Source organism: Pyrgilauda ruficollis, unplaced genomic scaffold, assembly GCF_017590135.1.
Source record: "Pyrgilauda ruficollis isolate IOZ18807 unplaced genomic scaffold, ASM1759013v1 scaffold65, whole genome shotgun sequence".
NCBI lineage: Eukaryota > Metazoa > Chordata > Aves > Passeriformes > Passeridae > Pyrgilauda > Pyrgilauda ruficollis.
The window spans coordinates 3,264,369-3,282,795 of NW_024528266.1; the positions used below are offsets into that span (position 1 = coordinate 3,264,369).

General features: G+C 37.8%; 1 protein-coding gene across 6 annotated transcripts in view; it reads left to right on the forward strand.

The window, feature by feature from the left end:
- The window catches only part of RAP1GDS1 (Rap1 GTPase-GDP dissociation stimulator 1), a 90,751-nt gene that overhangs the window by 43,076 nt on the left and 29,248 nt on the right, over positions 1–18,427 (forward strand). For 3 of the 6 annotated variants that reach the window (XM_041484294.1, XM_041484297.1, XM_041484295.1), the window contains exons 3-4: positions 3,932–4,054; positions 9,025–9,150. In XM_041484294.1, coding sequence (XP_041340228.1) covers positions 3,932–4,054; positions 9,025–9,150 — 249 coding nt within the window. Of the gene's footprint in view, positions 1–3,931; positions 4,116–9,024; positions 9,151–18,427 lie in introns of those variants that run through there. The other 3 variants (XM_041484298.1, XM_041484299.1, XM_041484296.1) reach the window with 3 other exon arrangements.

Genomic DNA, 18,427 nt, shown 5'->3' on the forward strand with positions numbered 1-18,427 from the left:
TCTTTCAGACACAAATATAATGGATTTTAAAGGGGATGCAGTTCTACTAAAAGATTGTTGGCTGTGATTTCCTTTTTGGCCAGTATAGAAACACAGGAGGAGAATATGTGGTAGAGATTTGCCTAGGTCTTTCTTGCTCCTGGAGAATTTTTTTTGGTTTACATGCTCCAACTACAATTGAAATAGCAATTTAAAAGATGACAGCTGAAATAAGTTTTCAAAATAGTTTACCCTCTAATAATTTACTAGGAAGCCCAGAATGAAACTGGCATGCAGAAGATTGATATCCTTAATAAATAATACCTCTTTAGTGCATACAAGAGAGACAGGCGGGCTTTCTCCAGCCTCTGAAGAGAACAAATAAAGGCAAGAGTTGAGGGTTGCCTATGCTAAAGCCACTAGCAGTTTCTAATTCTCAGCAAAGCCTACCTTATTTCTCCTAGAATCAGGCAGTGGTAGGGGTACCAGCCCTGTGGCAGCATTGGTGTGTGGTCTCCCAGTCTCAGGTTCTGCAGAATCAAAAACAACTGATGGTTTTTACAATCATAGTGAAAATACTGCTGCATAAACATAAATCTATTGTCCACTCCAAAGAATAACACCACACACACTTCCCATCATTTTTGTTCCTATGTCCCTGTATGTTTTATGTATTTATACAGGACAGGTGTTATGTGAAGTTGAGCTCAAAGGAGAGTCACACACAGGACTGTTCTCTCATGTTTTGTAAGTGAAGCAATTGTCCCATTTGGGCACTATAAGAAATGCTTGTCTACCTACAGCTGTGCTGAAATCATCTTCAAGACCTCCAGCTTGGTATTCCCTTCTGCAGACATGCATTTTAACACTTAGTACCTGAACTGAGTGTACAGTTGACTCTGCAGACAAGCAAAGGGTGGTTGAAGATCTTAGTTTAGACTTCACAGGGCAGCCCTGTGAATTATTTGCCTGTGAAGTCTTCCTCCTTTAAAAGAATATAAAAAATACTGAGCAAAAATGCTATACTTAACAAGGCAATTTTAGGTTTATAAATAAGACATCTTGTTCCAATTAAAATACCCTTCCTTGTTTAAGCATTTCAAAACTCCAGAAAGATTGGTTTCCTGTAACAAAAATATCTGCTAATAACACGTGACTTGCGAAATTAATTTGTATATTACAGCACATTCTTTTTCCCACCTTCTTTATTAGAACTTCAATATGATGAACACAGAATCCCTGGGAAAAATGGATATTTTTTGCAGATACTAAACAGAGTAATGTACATGAGGATGGAAGAGTAATTTTCCTGGCACATTCTCTTAGGATGCCTTATATGGAGGGTCTACTATAAACTACTTGCAAAGATTTAGTGTCATACTGTCATCTCTCTATTTTGAAACTGAATTAATTTGTATATTACACCAAGTGTAAGTTGTATGTGTTCTGCAGAGGAAGAGCAGTGCTTACTTAGACTTGGAGTAGACAAGCTGAAGCACCCTGTGGCATTTTTTACACCTAAGGCAATTCCTGGCAAAAATGCCTCAGAGAGCACTGTGGGCTGAGAGTAGTAATTCTTCTGCCTGATGCCAGAGTAATGTGCTTTTCCTCGAAATAATGATGCTTGAGCACTCACCCAGGGTACAGTAGAGGTGGGGTGTTCTGCACTCACTGCTGGTCTAATTAATCCATCTTCCCTCTTTTATGACTAGCAAAAGTTTGACATTGATACCCAATTGACTAACAAGAAACATTAGGATTTTGGTTTGAAGGGATGAGTGAGGTATGGCATATGCAGGTGAAGGGATATGTGAGGTGAAGGGATATGCAGGTGTGCCTCCTCTACTGCTTCAGAGTAGGAATAAGTCACTGGTCAGTTTTCATCTGTTTGATCCCAGGTAACTTATTTCCCAGTTTCTGAGAGGTCTGTTAGGGCTGTCCTTTTATGCTGCTCACTTGCTTTTCTTAATAAAATAAATCAGGGTGTATCTGCTGCACACAACTTGCCTGGAGAAGCACTTAATTTTATTTTCCCACTTCTTGCAGGATATATTTAGTTCTACTTATGTAATTTATGCTTTGCACAGTAATGAGTCCATCAAACTACAGACCAAAAAAATAGGACTGGATACTGTATATCTCAGCAGCGTGACAGGAGAAAATGCATTAATGTCTACTGCCTACTAATACATGTTCACACATATCCATATTTTGCATTTTGAATTCTGTGCTTCGAGTTTTGAACTTAAGGGAGAGAGAAGCTCTTCCTTAACAGACATCTAAGACTAGTCTTTAGTCCTGATATGATTTTCTCTAAATTCAGACTTTCATTTTGCGTGCCTATATCCATTGGAAAATATTGCTACTAAGTATATGCTGTATGTCAGAGTTTTTAAAAGCTTTCAAATAAGCCATAAGCTTCTTTACATTATATCTTCCAAGAGGTTTTTTTCAGTGTATTTCAAAAATTGCTGTTAACTAGATTGTAAGCAGGTTAATAATAGTTAGCACTTACATTATGCATGAGATGCTGAGATTGCTCTTTACTGATGCCTGATCTGTTTGTAATCAGATGTCATCACTGACATACTGTAGCTGAGTGGTCCTAGCCAAACACCAACATCCCAAATTGGAATTATATACAGAAATGGGAGGCATAACTGCAGTCCAGACTTGAAGTTTTCTGTTTTCAGTCTGTTTTCTGTCATGTAGACATAACCAGCTCTCAGACACTGAAGCATGTATATACTCTGTGTGAGCCACAAAACCCATGGGAGTCACCTCTGCCAGGCTTGTGCTGGCTTCTGTTCAGGGGCAGCTTGAGTGGATCTCTCCCATTCTCAGAGGCAGCAGAGTGTTCCTGGGGCTGCCACAAATCAAATTCACTTGCAGCCCTGAGAGTGGGGAAAGGAAGGAGGAAAAGAAGAGAGAGGGTGGTATGTTATTATCAATTTACAGGTGAAGCATAGCAAAAGAGAGGTTGCAAACTGCATTCAGATGGATTTGTTTTGCTTTGCAAAAGTCATCAATTGGAGCATCTCACAGTAAACTCTGTAGAATGCAAATAATTTCCCTTATAAATGGCTTAAGAAGTCACGCTGCTTTCTAAAATTATAGCTGCCATCTACTTGTACTGTCACACTAATATTCATCTCAAGTAGGCCATTTTTAAAAGCATTATCAAAATATGTCATATCATCTAGTAGCTTGTCTTTAACTGCAGTTGAATCAAAGTTGTTTTTCAGTTTGTTACAGAGCATTGCTGTTGGCCAGCAATGTTAGGTGAGGCCCTGTTAGGGAGCAGCTACACAATTTCTCTTACTACATACAGAAAGGAGAAAGCTTTTGTCACAAGTCTTTGATATCTACTACAGGAAATCAGTGTTTTTCCCTTTCTCATCTACTGAGTCTATACTGGAGCCACTCAGTAACAGAGTAACATAGAAGATATTTTAGTGAGTGTAAGAGGAGTCTACAACCAGGATCATACTAGCTCTCCCTCTTCTCCAGTTTCTGATTCCTACACTGCATTAAGCTGTACCCTAAACTGTAAGAACTTTCGCCATCATTCCTTGAACATTTCCAATAATTCATCTCTTCAAAGAGTCATTCCTTGACTTTCACATAATACTTTTACCTGCTGCATATCACTTTATGACCTTTACCCTTACAGTCTCTCCAGTGTTTTTCCCATGTAAGCACGAGTACGTGTCTGTATATACTTACATAGCAGTCACCTTAAAAAGGTCAATTGATTAGAAATAGCAAAGTGTTAAGTTCTATGAGTACATCAGATAAAATAAGTATGGTTACTGAACTTACAGTTGGCTTCTTATATGGGAAATAATGACTGTCATAATTACTTTTGAGAAGACTTCCCTTCTGCTTTTCTTTCTGTTCTTCCCCAAAGCAATTTGATGTATAAGTCATTTTTGTGTGATGTGTTTTTCAGATATGGAGACAAGTGAAAAAATCCAGAAAAGTGGAGTTCTTCAGGTGTTCGCGAGTCTGTTGACGCCACAATCTTCCTGCACAGCAAAAGTAGCTAACATCATAGCAGAAGTAGCCAGAAATGGTGAGGTTTTCTACAAGAACTTTTCTGCTGGAACATCTTCAGTTTTTCACCTCACTTGTCAGTATGTTTTACTTCATTTATGTTTTCATTTTATAGATTAGACACCTTTCATGTCCCTCCCTTTCACTCTTTTTGTTTTGTCTAATTTTTTTTCCGTGCTTTTTAATACAATCACAACAGCAGTTGGCTGCTGGAATTTATCTTACTTTCATTCTATTTAGTTTTTAAAACAGTAATGTAATTTACTGGACAGAAATAGCTGATGAAATGCATTTCTATATGAAAAGCGTGTAGAAAAAGAGACATGCACAACGTGTGCAGCCAGTTATGCACAGAGCCCATAGTTATAGCAGTAGCAGCTATACAGGTGGTTAAGGGATAGTAGATAATTTCTTTGGTCTGAGATTTGTCCTGAGATTGTAACTATTATTAGTCTTTGATACCACACTGAAACCAATTAGTCCCACGTAAAGAGCATTATACGTGTTAGAGAAAGAGCCCAAAGTCCCAAATAAGAATCAGGTCCATTTTTTTACATATTATATACATACAATATATAATACAACATTGGAGGTAATAAAAAAACTATTTAAATTTTTAGACAGGACTATCTTAAAGCTCACCCAATACCTGCATATCTTGAGCCCAAAAGAATGACCTCATACCTGCAAGCAGACACTATGGGCAGACCCTGTGATGAGGGTGGAGGACATTTGTGGCTGAATTTCTCACTCCTGGACTTGCTGCTGTCGCAGCTGAAGAGGCGCAGATTCCATTTTGACTTTCCTTCCCTGCAGGCTAGAGAGAGAACAGTAGAATGTTACTTAACTGCTGTCCTGGCAGCCTCATCCCTCGCTCTTTGTAAACTCTCATGCTGATGCCTCTTCAGGGAAAGGGCTGCATTTTTGCTGACTCCTTTTACATTCCATTTCCACCTTTTCTGAGGAATCACAAACTACAGCTTCTTACTGATACCCCATGGTGATCTCCACCCATTTTACTGATTTTAAGAGAGACCTATAGATGATTATTCAGAAACAACACAAATGAGAAAAGAGATATGTTCAGTTTTTAAGTGTTAAAATTATTTAGATAAAGAGGCAATAAAATATGTATACATAAAAATTTAAATTTAGAAATATTTCAGAATGATAGAGATTTAGGCAAATATATCACAGGTTTTTTTCTGTACTTAGTGAATTCATAATAAGCATTTTTAGAACAGCACTGTCAACTGTGTGTCCTCACAGTTGGTCCTTTTAGCCCCTACCCAAGGAGGGAAAAGTTAAGAATAAGATCAATGTTCACAATAGCTAAACTGATTACTATGTATTGTTTCTGCAAAGATTCCCTTACAGAGCATTTTAGCCAGTATCTGAAACCACACATGAAATGTCTGAATAGTTTCTAATGTGTCCTTTTCCCTGACAGCTTTTAAACTGATACATTATATACACTCTCAGAAAAGCTGGCATTTTACCTGGTTCATCATACAAAATAGCTTTTGTCTTTTCCTTGGAGTCATTAGCAGGTGTAACTGGGACCTCTGTCAGTCAAGGTAAAAGTGAAGGTATTCAAAAATTACTTAAGGTCCCAGTGCTTTCAAGACTGACATCATCTGGGATTTCTCATTGGATTCTAACTCTGTTGAAATCGTTTCTTGAGCAGGATAGGAGAGAACACCTCATTTGAATTCTGTTGCTTTCTTTGCTTTATTGCATAAAAATACAAGAGTTTAATGCTTATATTGTACCCGTTTTCAACAAACTTCAGGGCACTTTGAGAAATTTGTGTCATCAACATTCAATGGGTAGTAGGCATTAAACCCATTCCCTGAGTGGTCATGCCATGCAGTACTGCCAGAACTGGGAGCAGAGACTGTGATTTTGGGTCTTACTGATACAAGAGCATCTTTTCCTTCCCACTTGTTTTCCTCTTACATTCCCCTCATCTGATCATAGGCACACGCATCTAATCACATCAAATCTCTCTACTTGCCTTGGCACCTTTGTTGTTTTTCATCTTTTCACCTCTTCATGCTCTTGCTATTTCACCTCTTCTGCTCACATGACTCTTCCTCCTCCCAGCTTGAGCTCATATTTGTTTCTCCTATTTTAAACACCCAAACATACAAAACTCCCTTTAGTCACTCATGTCTCTCCAACTACAGCCATTTGCCTTTCAACTGTGAGCATCATGAAGGCTAAGATGGACTTGTTACATGGAGTTTCTCTCTCCACTGTGGACCTTTTAAACCCTTTTCCAAGGTTTTTAGTTTTGTCTTCTTTGCCAGGTGCAGGAATGAGAGAACATCATCTTCACAGTCTGTAATACTACAACACAATTGCATTTCACTTTCAAAATCTTGTCCTTTTGGTTTATGTTACTCTGCCCTCAGTGGTTGTTCTCCTAACTTGTTAAGCGATTCTTTGCTGTTTTCTTCAAAGGATCTGCTTCATTTCTCTCCCAGTTTAGTGGAAACCTTTCAAAGACTCTGTTCTCAACTACTTTCTCATCCTTCTATTAGTTCTGCATAGTATCTGTTGCAAAAGTAGTTGCAGTTACCACATCTTTGTTCTTGTTTCACCGATTATTTTGATACATATGGCACCATTTATTTTACTTCTTGCTCTTACATGACCTTGATAAATACAAGTTTGCTCAGTGATTGACCAATTATTTTGTTGCTGAAAAAGCTTCCGCTCACTCCAAATGGAGGGAGGGTGGAGGAAGGGTTTCTTACTCCTTTTCACCACGTGAGGAAGAACCTAAACGAAGAGCAGAACAGACTGAGACCTCTCAGTCTTTTAGGAGAGAACAAGTTTCATTTCCTGATACAGACTAGGAGAAAAAAATCCGGCTGACTTTGATGATGTAAAGACTATGGTAAGTTGGTGTAAAAGAAAATTGTGTGGGGATAGCTGAGGAACAGGGAAGAGTTTTTATAGGCAATTGAGAGGAAGAGGCTGAGGGGACAGAGAAGACAGAGGAAGAAACTAAATACATCTAATAAATAAACATTGCAATGAAGGTGAAAGTGGATGATAAAGAAATATACTGAACGTTACAAGGACATGGCAAGACCAGTTTTAAAGACCAGATGTATCTGATATTTGTTATGTTCATTACAATGGATATTATCACCATCTATCACACTATAGCATCTAGTCACAGTTCTAAAATGTTACAGTACCTTGGGAAGGTGGGTTAATTGTGTTCACATCTATCTTTTCTTGGACCTTGCAAGTGTAGAGATATTGCTGATTCTTCTTAATCTGTGTGTTGATGTATCAGAGTTATATCATCACATGATAATTGCTTACCTCCGACAATTCTTTAGCTAAAGTAACACTGCAGGATTAAAAACAAAAGAGATTAGATTTTGTAGCTATCAAAACATCAAAGAATGTTGTAATAGATCCAACAAACTGAGTATTTGAGAAGATCTATTCGTACTTCAAGCATTGTATGAAATGTTTGAGTTATTGGCATGAGGAATTCTGTTGATCCAGAATCAGAAAAATTTTCTCATCTGTTTTTAGGTTCATTCTGCCTCATGTATGATTAAGTAACACAAAGGTAAACTGACTGTGAAAGATCCAATATTATTTAGGATCAGGAAGAGACATAATTTGCCCCTCTACTCAGCCCTGGTGAGGCTGCATCCTGCTTAGTGTCCAGTTTTGGGCTCTTCTGTATGAGAGAGACATGGAGTTCCTGGAGCAGGTCCAGCAGAGGTCACAAGGATGAGTGGGAACTGGAGCATCTGTTACAAGGAGAGGCTGAGGGAGCTGGGTCTGTTCAGCCATGAGAAGGGATGACAGAGAGGGGACCTTACCAATGTATGCGGAAGAACTTCTGTATTGTATGGGTGACCAAGCACTGCAACAGATTGCCCAGACAGGTTGTGGAGTCCCTTTCACTGCAGATATCCAAGAACCATGTGGATGCAATCCTATGCCCTATGCTCTAGGATGACCCTGCTTAAGCAGGAAAGTTGGACCAGATGAGCCATTGCAGTCCCTTCCAATCTTACCCACTCTGATTCTGTGATAATTTGCAGTTCAGAACTAATCAAAAACATATTGACCATTTGCCTTACAATACTACATCTCTAAAGGGTGCTCTGTAGTAAACTGTGAAATGACACTGGTGTTATCAGGTGGTTCCTTCTATAAACCACCTTTTTAAAATGTGCAGCACGGTGCCTGCCTAGCTGTATCTCCTTCTCTAGAACTGCTTTTTATGTCTCTGACACCAGGATAGTTCTTTATGACTTGCACAGATGTAAAATAATTCTTTGGTTCTTTGTAGTGTTGCAGGAAAGAAGGGCAGAGAGCTTCCCAGTGGATGGGTCCTCTATCTTTCCTCCCATGGTGGGCATCAGTTAGATTGTGGAAAGCTACAGGCCTTTGGGCTCACATAAACTCTTGTATTTCTCATTCTCTTTTTCTGTTCTTTTCTTCACCTTCCAAATAAAAGCCTGTTACTGAGCTTTTTGGGTTTTGCTTCTTTTTTTTTTTTTTTTTTTTTTAATTCTCTTAAAGCAAAAGCTTTTCTGGAATTCTAATTAAGGCAATAGAGAGTAAAAAATGCTGCTCTAGAATACTAGTTTTAAGTCATCTTTTGTGTTTTTAGAAATTCAAGTTTATGTTGAATTTGTTATGAATTCACTGTTCTTTGCAGCACTTCTTTGTGATGCTAAAAATATGCTTAGACTGATCTATGTTAAATTAGTTTCCATGGAAGTCAATTAAACGCCCTTAATTCCTTCTAAATTAGTAAATAATGGAAAGAATTAAGCCCAAATCCTCACTTGGGCTTATTCTCTAGAAACTTGCATGAGAATTTCCACTGTCTGTGCACGTGTTTAGGGCACAGAAAAGGCCCAGTTGCCAGGCCAGTGTAACTGGAATTGATGAAGTCGGGAATAGCTGGCCTGGCATTAAGAGGCTTTGCTTTATTTGCAGAATTCATGCGGAACCCCTGTGTGGATGCTGGGTTGATCCCTCCCTTGGTGCAGCTGTTAAACTGCAAAGACCAGGAAGTATTGCTTCAAACGGGACGTGCCCTGGGCAATATATGCTACGATAGCCGTGAGTGTTGAAATCTGCTGTATTTTGTACTTGCTCTTGTGGAAGGGAGGGGTGTGTTTTGGTGCTCTGTATATTGTGTGCTGTGGGGTCGTTTCCTCTTTTCTTGGTTTTTATTTATCCCACGATTCTTCTGATTGGATGAGAAAATTGAGTATCACACTTGCGTAATGCTTATGTGATAGAAAGATTAAAATGCGTTTTCAATATTGTAATATAACTGGATATAAAATAGAAAGGTTTTCTGATCCTTGGTTTGGCTTTTTGGTTTGGTTTTTTTTTTTTTTTTCAAACATAATAAACTAGGTTTTTAAGGAACAGATGCTACATATGCAGAGGCACTGAACAGTTAATTTTTTCTCAGACAGAATGTGTTGGAATGGAACAGAGTCAGAATGGAACACTCATATTCTAACCAGTCTCAAATCTGTGCAGAGCTGCATATGTGGCTGAAATGATGCCTGAGTTATGTTGCTGATTCTCAAAATTCTTATGTGGCTAATCAGTTGCTCCAGGATTATATATTTGTGGTTTTGGTAGTCAAGGGGTGGGGGGGATGTTGGTGAGGCTTTTTAGCTTTTTATGGGCACAATAAATTTTTACAATGAGAAGCAATTGAGTTTTGAAATGCAATTGTTGACTGCATGTGCTGATTACATGCATGGGTGTGTCATCTGCAAAAACCAAACTAGTGGTTGCAGTGTTTTGAAAATGCAGCCTCATTATCCCTTACTTCAAATTTTTTTTTAAAAAGTCAGTCCACAATAAATATGGTGCAGAAGCAGAGACAGCAGGAACATGTTGCGCATGAAGGAATTGTGGATGTCTGCAGATGGGAAGTGAGATGAAATTGTAAAATCATTTTGTTATCCTGAGAGTTAGTGACTTACTTTATATGGTGAGAATTTTTCTGCATATTATGTTGCATTTACCAAAAGTTCTGCTGTATGAATACTGACTGTAACCTTTCTCCTTGCTACGTTTTTTCATCTGAGTTCAAAAATATACATTTTATGTTGTTTTAAATTACCTTGCCTTTGACCTCACGGAAGTTAATCATATATTGGCATTTCCAGTTACAGACAACTACTGCTTGAGGATGTTAATGTATAATTCTTTCATTTAGGGTTTTCTTTAAGGTGACCAATCAACTGAACAGCTTCTTCCCAATGGAAACTTCACAAAGAAGCTGTTAAGCTTCCTATAACATAATTTATTTGCTATATTCTGTTTCAGGATTATGTATGAGATCAAGGTCACTCTCAGGTGCACTGGTTTATTTCATATAAGTAAAATCTATGTAACTGTTCATGTCATTATTGTTCATCCCACATTTTTTTCATTAAATACAATAAGGGCACATAGAAATGGTTTTGTAGTGTGAGGTTTTGTGGACTGCTGCTGGCTTTTACATTGCAGAATTTATCCTGTAAAGAAAACTGTATTACTCACCTTGTGTTGTCCTTCTGTGGAGCAAAGCTAGCACTGATAAAATCTACAGTAGGCAGTGATGTGTTCTGTGTGCCATGTGTTGTCGTGCTCCTGTGGGAGGACAGTCACTACCTTCCCTGTGTATGTGAATAAAATTAATGAGTAAAGTGTAATAAAATGCGACAAAAATCAAGGTTAGCATTTGGATTGGAGTGGAAGAGACTATTTACAGTGTGTAGTTGTCACATCCATCCTATCTGACATTTTCTGTTAACTTAATGTGTAATTATTAAATAGTTATGCACTCTATCCTAAATTCTTCTTTAGGACAAATACTTTCACTATGCTTATTACTAGAAAATTTAATATATTTCAGGTTTTTACTATTGTTTTTTTCTAACAAGGAAATATAAAGTATAACAAAGATAAGATGTGGAAGCCAGTTGTCATATTTTAAAATGTTACATATCAATAGTATTTTTTTTTCCAATTGAGACAAAAGCATCTGTTACCCTTCTGGTAATTGTGATTTGTACAAGAACTTGGAACTATATTTTTCCAATTGCATGAGCTTTTTTTTGGACTTCTACTGGCTATGTAACTATAACATACGGCAATGAGGAATGTCTCCAAGTCCTAAATCAGTGTTATGCTGAGTCTATGCAATAAAGCCCATATTGGATGGCTCATAGCAATATCTCTTTACAGTGAAAGCCCACTTATCCTGTATTTCATCCCAGCAAGCATGCATCATTTGTTTAGTGGCAGCTTGTGCCAAAGTGAGTTAATCAGGTGTCTGTTTCTGAGAGAAGTTGGCGTGGTGCAGGATGAAACAGCTGGAACAAACAGCTGCTTCTGCAGGGAAAGCCCCTTAAAACTGGCCTTGAAGAAGAGAAGGATTGCCTGAATTGTTTTTCCAAAGAAAAATGGCAATGGTTCCTCAGTGTTCACAGATCCCTGAATAGCTGCAGGAAGGCAAGACCATTTCTCTGTAAGTTCAGGAGTGGCTACTCCTGGCTACAGCTACTATGGAAAGGTAATTCATGACTAAGTCTCAGTGCTGAAAGAAATCTAGTACCTTCCATGAGTTAAAGGGGAATTGCACCTGGCCAAAGACCTCCCTGAATAGATTCATTTCCACCGAAAACATGACATGAAAACCCGTTGACTTACTGATAGATTTTCTTGTCTGTTATGTTTGAGGTAGACCTCTTATTGTCTGGGTGCTCATATGTGTTAGCCCTCGAAAATACTACTCAAATAGTTACCTATTTGAACATGGAACAAAATACAAAGAATTAAATGCATTACATAAAAGTTAAAGGGGGAAAAAATAGGTCAGACTTATACCAAGCAGCCTTGAGAGCATTCTTTTTAAAGTATTTGTTTTGAAGAAATCTGTGTTATGTGAATCTCTGAACATCAAGACTACAGGCAAATATAATTGCAAAGCAGGGTAGGAGGAAACTTTGTTAGTACTGATAGGGTTCTGGTCTCCCAGCCTTCCTCTTGTATGCAAAGATGCAAGAAACAATTGAGGCAGATAAAAGATTTTAAGTCAGAAGTAACGAATTGCAGACTGTCAGAAGCAACTGTATGCAGATTGTTCAGTGCAGCCCTGCAGTTTAAGAACAGATACATTACTGCATGTTCCTGTACAGCCTGTAATTTTTCTACATACTTTATCTAGTAAATGCCACATACACCTCAGCCCCCAAATTTTCATCAAAGCAGAAAGTGCAAAGTAAAGAAATGGAGGCATAATCTGTCCTGCCTCCTGCTTTCTCCCCCTCTGTATCTACAACCTGTACCAAATGCAGCTGCTTGTACTTCCAAATTCCCAGACAACAGAATCCTTGGCCTCATTCATGGGCAGAATTTTATCAGACCTATACTATTAGTAGCAAAACTCCTAGCCCATTCTTTCCTTTTAACCACCAGTTATGTGATTTTGCTTATAGTCAATGCTCAGTTCTTAGGAATTGTCCAGTCAGAGCATAACAGCTATCCTAGCTGCTTCACCACTCTTTATCCATGAGTCAAACTATAGGTACCTTTCTAGTGTCTGTCTGTTCATCCCCTCCTGTCATTCTTCCTGGTGCTGTTTCTTTAGGAAGTTTTCTCTTTAAGGGGTATTGCAGAGGTACAGATATTACAAATACCTCCCAAACTCTTCTACGATGTCCCTGCACCTTGGCTCCACATGCAACGTAAAGATCTCATCTCCATTTTTTGGAAAAGGTTGTGTTTAATATGGTTCTTGCTGCAAAAAGCAATGTCTTAAGTCAGTGCAGAATGGCTAATTCTGCTATAGATAAAGCCTAAGAATTATTTGCTACCATCAGCTCTGGCCGTTGGGGTATTAAGTTAAAGCAAAGCATTATCCAAATTGCACCTCGTGATGGTGTAATGAACACCCTGGCAATTAGTACACCCTTTGGCTCTCTCTGGTGGCTTTTTCACAGTAGGCTGGCAAGAGTCTGGTGACTGGTCTCATGTGATGATCAAGTGCATGGGGGACAGGGAAACTCAGACTACAGTTTTCAACTTAGGCCTACTTTCTTGCAAGACCAACAAGACAGTGTGGGAGAAAGCAAAACCTGTCTGTAGCCAGGTCTCTCTCCTACTCTGACACCCCCCACACCAGTGCAGTTTGTCTGGGTGAAAGATCAGGCCAATCAAATAAAATTTATCAAGAATTTTAGTGGACGATGACACTATATTAAACTAGTACTATTTTCTTAGGAAATAACAGCCTCACTATATTTTTATCATGAAGTTTGCAATGCACATGCTATCCTAATCTCAGTGATCTTTGCACAGGTAACTTGTTAAATACTTCAGTTCTGAAGTGATTGACAAGCTACTTTCCTGTGTTTTTATATAGCACTGTGCACATGATAGAGGCTGCCATACTTGTGCTGTTAAAGCAATAATCTAAGAGGAAGTGAAAGGCTGGGATATTTAGAGCCTGAATTGGAAGCCATACAAACTAGAGGGAGGCATTCTGATTGACTTCAGTTGAGATTAGATTAGGCTCTTAGAAAATATTAGAAAACATTTCCTTTTCCTATTAGAAAATATTTCCTTCTTGTTGTTTAGAGCATTCACATATTCTGAAAGCTAGCACAGGGAATTAAGCTCTCCATATATCTTGTAGTGGAAGTGAAAAATTTCCCATTCTGCCCTTCCATAATATACATATTAATGGTAGTGTTTAGAGACCTTGTGTAACCTAGAAGTTACTTCTTTTTGTACCACAGCCTTGTTTCTTCATGAAACTGCCAGCTTGGCTACATGTTCTTAGCAATCATATTGGTATGTAAGGATCTTATAGAGCTGGAAAGAAGCTAAAAATGCCAGCTCATTCTGTATCTCCTCTGACAGCTGCTTATCTACCTTTCTCAGCAGGAGATTTATTGGGTCCCTTTCTCATTTCCCATGCTATATATTTCTTTGTTATCTATGCAGTCTTACTTGTATTGATTGCAAGCCTCCTAGCTGAATTTCAGCTATGTGGCCTTTCACATAAAACCAGATCCCTGTTCGTCTCAGCCTCAACTCCAGAACATGAACATTTTATCACTTCTTGTTAAAAAGGTCCTATACATGCTATAAATTCCGTAACCTCAGCTGCCCATCTTATAAGAATGTACAGATCTCTTGCAGGGACCTGATACGAAGGGCTAAGTATAAAAATAAGAAACAGCTCAATTGTACAGTTGTGTTCTCTCAGGAGATACGATTAATTTCAGATCTACAGGAGAAAATCAGACAGTTTAAAATAAAACATACTGGAAAGAAGTCAAATTCAGTTTTCTTCAAAAAATGGCATAACCTTTTTCATTACCATATGGAAAACCAGCAGAATCCTAGAACACAACTGATGTAGATAATGGTACACTACTGGCTAATCATTTTTATGAAGGTCACCCTGATTCATGCAGCTAGGCAGCATCTTAGCACGATTTTTCACTTATCATTGTACTAGATCCTACCAAATGCATATGCCACCCACTAAGATGTTTCCCAAGAAATACCAAGAAATTAAGATCAGTCCTTAAATTGTTGCTTGAAAACTGAGTGTTTTGCTTGCAGAGAATTCAAATTCAAGGTTTTGACTGTACAGTAATAGTGCTTTACCTTTAGAAGCCACAGTCTTAGAAAACCATAGTATTTTTACTTTGGAGGTCCTTGATAGTGCAGGTTTTTCTCCAAGACTCTGCACACAAGTATTGCATCAGCTAGAAACTGGAGTGTATGTATGCCAGCATATACTTCCTCAGTAATATTGAGTTCTTACTAGCAATTAATCATGAATGTTCTTAGAAAGCCATTAAACAATATTATTCTAACTTCTTATTTTACAGATGGCCTAAATGGTATCACAATGATGAGGAAATCTTTCTAGATCATCAGAAAAAAGACATTTGAGAGGTGATGCAAAACCCATGAGTTTTCAGGCTAGGGTCCTCCTAGGCTTCATGATTTTGGACAAATAGCACTGACCCCAAACCCAGGACCTGCCTCAGCTGTTTGTAGATCTCAGGTCCACTTATTACTTTTTCAATTCTTGGAATAATTGTCTTTCTTTTTCTAGCAGGGAAAGAAAAGTACCCTGGTAGAATCCACAAATATGCTTTATGGTGGAGTCTTTTAATCCTTCTTGGGCTTTTCCCAACCTATTCCAAATTCCCATGGGTTTCACACTTTCTGGGACTGCTCCTCTGGCTGCTTTGGTGGAGACTCACAGCTCATTGGGCTGCTTTCAGTAACAGCCAGCAGCAGACTGTGACCATACCATGCTCACTTCACACCCTTCCTCTTGGAGAGTTTGAAGCTGAGAGACAACATTGCGCTGCAGGCCTGGGAGTAGGAATTCTAAATTAATTGTGGTGTGTGGGTCTATTCTGTTAATATAGCAAGAGATTCTATAAATGCCTATTTTCCAGTGTAGAAAAACTGCCTGCTGTTTTGCTATGTAATTGTGTTCCATGATTTATTTTGTGCTGTATGAAATACTAAGCTGACTTCAGCTCTGACTTACACTCTCATAAACCTAGAGTAATTTGTTTGACTGCAATGGAATTACTGAGGAGTTTCATAGAGTTATAAAATCAACTGAAGAGTCTGCTGTAAGCATATTGTATATGAAAAGGAAAGCAAAGCTACATTCAGCTTTGAGGACCTTTACCTGACTTCAGTATATCTACGTAGAACATTCTCTTCTCTAAGTTGGCTTCTTTAATTTCAAACAGAATTCAGTAGCAGTAATTACTACATTTTAATTACACACTGAAGTATCCTTGGAATCCAGAACAAATTACTTGCCAGTACTGAGTCTAGTAGTGTTGTATGTCTTGTTGTTGATAAAAACATTTCTGCTGCTATATTAGAATATCAGATCCACTAGTAGCATTTGACTGGAAGTAAAGTATTGAAGTCTTGAGCAGTAAATTCATCACTGTTCTTTTGTCTGAAATCAGAAACACCATTATTTTTCTTGTATTAATATGACATAAGAGGAATATGGCTAATAAGCAAATGTTATTGAAGTTAAATTGTGGTCTTGAATCCAGCTTGAATTTGACTGCTACCTCAGCCTAGCATTTGGGAGATTTCAATACCTGCATAATTACCTTTCCCTTCAAATATTCTGCCAGGCTCCTTACTCTGTAGACAAAAGAAATAATGAAAGAGATTAGGGCTTGATAGCATTGATACCCTGTGGTCCACATATTTAACATATTATGAAGAGTCTAGCAAAAATATCCCCAGATCTCTGTTTGGATACATTTAAAAATTGTATTTGTTTGTTAGTATAAACTAGTTGCATAAGAGGGCCAATACACTGCTGCATCAGTTGTCATCAGCCAAAAAAATTGCTGGCAACAGTTTTATCCAAAAAGATCAATTCTGCCTATTTTCAGTCCTTGAAGGGACTGTATTAAAATATAATGTTCTCCTAGTTTACTGTTTACATATTTATTATTTTAGCAATTATTCTAATAAAATAACTTATCAAAGAGTACCCTCAATGTTTACTCTTAGGGCTAAGGATAGCTGCCAGCATTTTAAGATGAACTGACTACAGGACAATTCTGTTATCTGAAACAAGCATAACTAATTCAAGATTGTTTTTTTCTTTATAAAGCAAAACTTTTAAGATTATGCTGGTTGATTTTAACCAGCAAGCAAATAAAACAAAACTGTACTTCTGGTAATCAGCATTATAATTCCTAAAGGAATTAATAAAGGAAAGGGAAGTTTCAGTACAAGACAGAGCAACCCCAAAAATTATATTTCAAATTATAAAGACATGAATCTCAAAATACAGTATTGCTGTGCAATGTCCCTCTAAGACAATTGCACAGAAGACATGGGAAAATCAGCAAACAATGGTAGTGCAGTATAACCACATGAAGCTTTCTTTCTTGAAAAATAAAATTAATGAAATGCTACTATGTGTTGTGTAAGAGGGTTATGGTCTGTAGTCATGCAGTCAGAGACCTGACAGGGGCAGTGACCAACAAGCATACACAAACCAGACTGAGGATAAAAAGTAGAGTCAAGTGTTAAAACTGAATGACAGCATTGCGTGGAAAGTTTTTATCTGACAGTGTTCAGACAGTGAAAGAAAAGATAAAGTCCCAGTTTATATAAGTGGCAGTATTTTTTCTAGTGTCTACATAGATAATGTCATTTACAGTAGCTCAGGTTTACCATTGTTTTTTTAATATTTTCTTTCTTTTTTTTCCACATGTGTCCAGGATTTTTTTTCCTTTGGAGCTCTACTCCTGCAGTTTTATCCTTACACATGTTTGTAATATTCTGTCACATCATAATTTCCTTGCAGCAGCCAGCTTGCTATCACATACCATTATGGTTTCAGGTGAAAGAATAAGCAGCAGGAGCAAATGAGTGCCTCACCACAAAAGTCTTGCAGGAAGGACCTAATTAGAAAACAGGGGAAAGTAGTAACAGAACACATAGAAAGAACAGTCCCTCCCACCCCCCAACTTGGGCTAATGTAGATTAGTTCACCTTTTTAATTAAGAAAAGAAAGAAAGAGTTATCTGTAAAGCACTGTCCAATCTAAGCATTTTTGGTCAAAAAATGCAGGATTGTAGCCAAAAGCAATAAAGATGAAGTAACTAAAGTTAAATGGCAGTATGTCACTTAAATTATTTGATCATTACACAAGTAAAAAGAATTTTAAAAGAAATACTGTATTTTTCCCATGTCACCCAAATTTGCTTTCTTGGCAATTTGGTTTATGCAAGTCAGGGACCTTGATCATGCAGATGATCCTTTCCCTCCCTGACTTGCATCATTTATACCAATGCAACTATTTAAACCAATAAAGTTGTGCAGAACATGAATGGGAGAAAGGATAATTCAGGTATCCAGTTGCAAGACAAAACTAGAACCAAAAGTATAAATCTGATACTGCTGATCATAAAGCTGATACTAGCTGATTATCTGAGAAATGGGTGTATTTTTTAAGCCTAAATATTTTCTGATATATCTTTCTATTATGGCACAGCCTTTTCTCCTGACTTAGATTCTTGTTAACATTTTGTGACTTAATGATTTGTTTTAGGGCTTGGTGGATTAGGGAAAAAAACTTGAGGGAAAGGGATGCAAATGGCTTGGGAAAAGCAAATTGGAACCACTCTAAGTGCTACATTGTAAAGATTTAACAATCCCATACGTTTAAAAGTTTGGTTGTTGACTTTGGGCATAGTTGAGCAACAGAAAGATTTGACAAGACTGTTTGTAGAGGGAATGTCAACAGTTACAGTAATTTGATAATCCACTTAAAACCCTTTTTTTGCATAAAACTCCT